The sequence below is a fragment of the Homarus americanus genome, unplaced genomic scaffold (genome assembly GCF_018991925.1).
Source record: "Homarus americanus isolate GMGI-L3 unplaced genomic scaffold, GMGI_Hamer_2.0 scaffold49310, whole genome shotgun sequence".
NCBI lineage: Eukaryota > Metazoa > Arthropoda > Malacostraca > Decapoda > Nephropidae > Homarus > Homarus americanus.
The window spans coordinates 311,486-316,392 of record NW_024735038.1 but is presented as its reverse complement, the minus strand read 5'-3'; the positions used below and the strand labels follow the sequence as shown (position 1 = coordinate 316,392).

Sequence of the window (4,907 nt, the reverse complement as noted above, 5' to 3'; positions counted from 1 at the left end):
AATTACTGATATTATAGTGCTACAGTATTATAATAATAATATTATTAGTAGTAGTAGTATTGAAATTATTTTATGAATAATAATAATTTTTATTATTATTAATAAATCTCTATTAAATGTTAGAATTATGATTAATAATACATTATATATCACTACTATTGTGGCCACCATCAGTGTATGGTGGTGTGTAGTGTAGTGTTGTGATGACTAACTCGGAGTGTGTGTTGTGTTGCAGGTGGTGCGGGTCGTGTGATGGTGGGTGGAGGGCAGTGAGGTGGTCTGGGTGATGGTGGAGGGGCTGGTGTTCCGTGGCCGGGGCCCCGACAACATGAAGGTGGAGGCAGGCTCCCTCAGCATCCCGCTCCCCTCCCCACCGCTCCCCCCGCGAGCCTCCCGCCTCGTCTGCCTCGTCGCCGCCATCCTCGCCTTCCTGCTGGGCGTCGCCGTCGGTGTCACCTTACCCCTGGTGCTGGCCAGGTCGCCCATCTCTGCGCCACTCGCCCTCCCTCAACAGCAGCAGCAGGTGGAGGATGTGGTGGAGGGCGCCAGTATGGTGGTGGAGGGCGGCCAGGGGATCACGCCGCCGCTACACACCTGGGCGCCGCCCGTCGCCAACAGCCACACCCCAGGTGGCTCCACCTCCAGCAGCGTCACCGTCGACAGCGTCGTTGTCAACCAGACAAGGTGGGGAGGGCTGGACCATGATGCTCCGGACGTGGAGGAGGGGGCGGCGCTGCTGGTGGACGAGGTGTACTGGGGCGCCGCCGTGGAGGCTGCCCTCCCTAAGGGTTTCCCTGACCATGAAGTGGATGACTGGCGCAAATTCACGCGGCGCCAGGCAGTGGTGCGCCTTCAGGAGGGCTGCGGTCGAATGCAGAATCGCCTATTGACCTTCGAGAATGGGACACAGTCTTGCTGTCGCTACCGCCAGAACTACGACCAGATTCAAGGCGAGATCTTCAGCTTCTACCTTAGCCGCCTGCTGGGCCTGACTAACGTGCCACCCTCTGCCCTGGGCGTAGTGCGAGCGGGGGCGTGGCAGTGGGCGGGTGTGGGGGGCCAGCTGGCTCTGGCACAGTGGGCGGAAGAAAGGCCGGTGGTTATGACCCGATTTGTGGAGGGCCTGGCGCCTGCCTTCATCCCCACGCCCCTCAGGTCGTCCCGGCGCCGCCTCCACCCCCTGGACGTGGAGGAGCGCGACCCGCGGGACTTGGCCGCCCTGGCCGAGCTAGCCCAGTGGTCTGACCTCATCATTTTTGACTACCTGACGGCCAACCTGGACCGCGTGGTCAACAACCTTTACAACATGCAGTGGAACCCCAGCATGATGGAGGCGCCCGCCCACAACCTGGCCCGCCACGCTGCCTCTGGCCTCCTCGTGTTTCTGGACAACGAGTCTGGGCTCCTGCACGGGTATCGTCTCCTCGACAAGTACGAGACTTTCCACGCCTCCCTCCTGCAGGCGCTCTGCGTCTTTCGGCGATCGACGGCGGAGAAGATACGGCAGCTTGTAGCCAGCCGTGACGTAGGCCAGCGCCTGCGAAAAATGTTCGGACGGCACGAGCCCGATCTACAAGACGTCCTCCCCCCCATTCCCGACAAGTCGGTGAAGATCCTGAACGAGCGGCTCCAGAGTGTACACAAACAGATATCAAAGTGTGAAAAAATGTACATGAACTCGTGAGCCCGGCTACACCACACCAGCCTACGCCAAGCCAAAAATAGGTGTCGGTAACGGCCGCGCCTTCCTGGCCTGTGATATTGTGGTGGGCGTCGGCTCCCACGCCCGCCACGCCCACGGTGTCCTCCGGCCGGGCGTGCCCATGGCCTCCCGGGGAGCACCTCGCCTCGCCTCGCCCGGCTTCCACACGCCTGCCTAAATATACAGGACACATCAGGCTGAGGTGCGCGTGTTATAGTGTGGACGTGCGGGTGACACCGCTGTGTGTGTCTCTGCTGACGTCACGGATGTGTACGTGTCCTTACTGAAGTCATATACACCTATCACAATTAGCAATACTGATCCCACGCACGTGTACATGTGTTCGCCATCCGTCAAGTGCGTGTGTACGTGTACAATAAGACCTACGAGTGTACACACATCTAGTGAGGTCCTGAACGTAAATGCGTATCGGTGATGACGTCATGCGTGTGTGTGTGTGTGTTGGTAGTGACGTCACGGCTTTAATACTAAATGGTGTAGACTGCTGAAGACTGGAGTGTGGTGGCCAGTGATGTGAACCTCCAGGGCCACACACCACACTACCTCACACCTCCACCAACCCAAGAAAAACAAAACAAATCAGTCTTGGCCGCCAGAAATAAAGAAAAGAATATCCCGGGTTGTCATCATCGGAGTGTCAGGAGAGCTGTGGAAAGCCTCTGTGTGTGTGTGTGTTGATTGGTTGCCATCTTGCCCACGAGACGGTCCAGCTCTGATACTCAGCTCTTCTCATATTTGATCTGTGTTATGTAACCCTCCACGACTCAAGGGTCCATCTCGTCAGGACTTCACAGTGTTTAAAATATCTGTCTGGTGGTCATTTTATTTGTCTTTGTTTAGAGGAACTAGTCCGTAACGAGGTGTGGTGCAGGCTCTCTACCTGTAAAAATGGAGTATTGAAACAGTCAGGATGTGTTGTGATGTGTTGTTTCGTACGGCGGGTGTGTGCGTGTGTGTGGACCACCTCAGGCCCTCAAATTCAAGGCGGGAACAGCTTATTGACAAGTTTGGCCCAGTATAGTTTAAACCCTGTCCTTCAAACGTCTCTTTTTCCTCTCTCCTTTCCACACACAACTAACACCGGGATTGTCAGTCAGTCTTTTTACCAAAGAAATTTCAACAATGTTCCACGAGTCGGTTTATATTTTCCTGGGGGTCGGGGGGGGGAGGGGGGGGTTGGATTCAGGGAGGGAGGGAGGGAGGGAGGCAGGCAAAGTCTTCCAGCAGCAGGCGGAGTTGGTGGCCCGTGATTATAGGTTGAAGACAAGACGGTTGCCGCGCTCAGTTTTATCCTCCCTCCGCCTCTCGCTCCTCCCTTCCTCTCTCTCTCTCTCACAAATTACCCACCAAACACCTTATTATCTCTCCTCCTATATTTGTTTCGTTTTTTACCACCAGAGTTAACAACACCAGTCACATTCTTTCTCGAACAGGTGGCGAAATAATGGTCGCTGAGTCTTGTTTCACGCACGTCTAAATTCCGTCTCTCGTCATCGGTCAGGAGGCAATTGCGTTCCCCAGGATGCATTCGTCGCTACGGCAACCACCATTGGTCGACCGCTGCTCCAGGTAGGGGGAGGTGGTGGGTGAGAGAGAGGGAGGGAAGGAGGGGGTTATAGAAAGAAGGGGTGGTGAGAGGGAGATAATGGGTAGGGGAGGAGGTGGGAGGGAAGGAGGGGGGGTAAGAGAGAGAGAGATAATGGAGTAGGGAGAGGGATACAAGTAGAGGGTAGAGGGGGGAATGAGGGAGATACAGAAAGGGGGGTGAGAGCAGGAAATAAACGGGTAGGGGAGGAATACAGAAAGAAGGAAGAGGGAGAAAGGGGAGATAAATGGGTAGATGGAGAACTTCAACTAAGATGATGACAGACATATTTCCTAATAGATTCTTATTTTGTCAACACTTTAATTTGTTCATCCTAAGAAAAAATAAAATAAATCCCCGAGAGAAACATCTAATCCAAGTATAATTTCGTCCATGAGGGAGGACACAGCTTGGTTACGTGAGATCTTATGTGAACTCGGCAAAATCGTGAGTCTAATTCTAATTGGTTGATCTGGGTGATGATGTAGTCAGTGGGCGCTTCTAGACTGTCCTCCATCCTGGGGGTTATATGTATTCTTGTTCGTCCTGCGGAAAGTTAAGTGTAAGAGGACGATGACTTAACCCCTTCAGGACGATGACTTAACTAGCCCCTTTGAAGACGATGAATTAACCCCTTGAGGACGATTACTTAACCCTCTGATGACGATGAATTACCCTTTGAGGAAGATTATGATTTAATCCTTTGAGGACGACAACTAAACCCCCTTGAGGACGATGACTTAAACCCTTGAAGATGATGACATAGCTCCTTGAGTACGATGGTTTAACCCCTTGAGTACGAAGACTTAACCACTTAAATACAATGACTTAACCTCCTTGAGGATGACCTTTCTACCCTTACACACACCAAGGATACTCCACCGGTGAATGGGAGGGTTCAGCATCATCGCCAACGCCTCACCAACGTCGACAATAAGACCATCCATCTTGGAGAGTCGATAGTCAAGTGATTTAAGGCAGCCACTCATCCTCTCACCTGTCCCCCTCCTCCTCACCTGTCCCCCTCCTCTCTCCCACCACCACCACCACCACCACCCCGAAGGCACAACACAGACGACATGGTCCGTCGATTTCCCCATCCATCTCTTGTAAAATTACCTTTGTTAAAGTACGTTTTACTGTCACCGATTAGTGCACACGAGCGGCCGACTACCTGCGCCCTTCTCTGGCAAATTCTGTCTTTCTATACAAACTCTTTTGGAAAATTGTCTTTTTTCCATACGGCCGTTTGTCAAGTGTAATTATCCCTGCACATGATGCAATTATCTTGTCCAGACAATTTAGGTCATCCACATCACGAGAGCCATAAACTGTCCGCGGTAAACCACAGCAGAGATATATGGAGGGAGTCCGCGTCTGTCTGGTACACAGGCGCGAACCTAAATGTAAACACTGCTCACGCGGCTCTTGATGGTGCCATTTCACAACACCGAGTTATTCACAGAACTAAGCACCAGTGATGACCACTTTATATGTCACTACTTCTGGAAAATGATTTGGGGAAATGTGTGCCTGTGGAGAGCGAGGTCACGGTGGCCCTGACCTGACGAGGTCCGCCTCATCACCAGAGACTAATCG

The 4,907-nt window shown here is 52.8% G+C and overlaps 1 protein-coding gene across 1 annotated transcript; it reads left to right on the top strand.

Moving 5' to 3' along the window:
* Nucleotides 1-251: 251 nt before the first annotated feature.
* On the top strand, nucleotides 252-2,870 carry LOC121870761 (extracellular serine/threonine protein kinase four-jointed-like). Its single transcript, XM_042372704.1, has one exon. It carries the CDS (start codon nucleotides 287-289, stop codon nucleotides 1,682-1,684), a length of 1,398 nt encoding a protein of 465 aa, XP_042228638.1. The 5' UTR covers nucleotides 252-286; the 3' UTR covers nucleotides 1,685-2,870.
* Nucleotides 2,871-4,907: the final 2,037 nt, after the last annotated feature.

Bases quoted from the DNA above. Each gene is read 5' to 3' on its own strand.
- LOC121870761 (XM_042372704.1), top strand. From the start codon at position 287: ATGGTGGAGGGGCTGGTGTTCCGTGGCCGGGGCCCCGACAACATGAAG.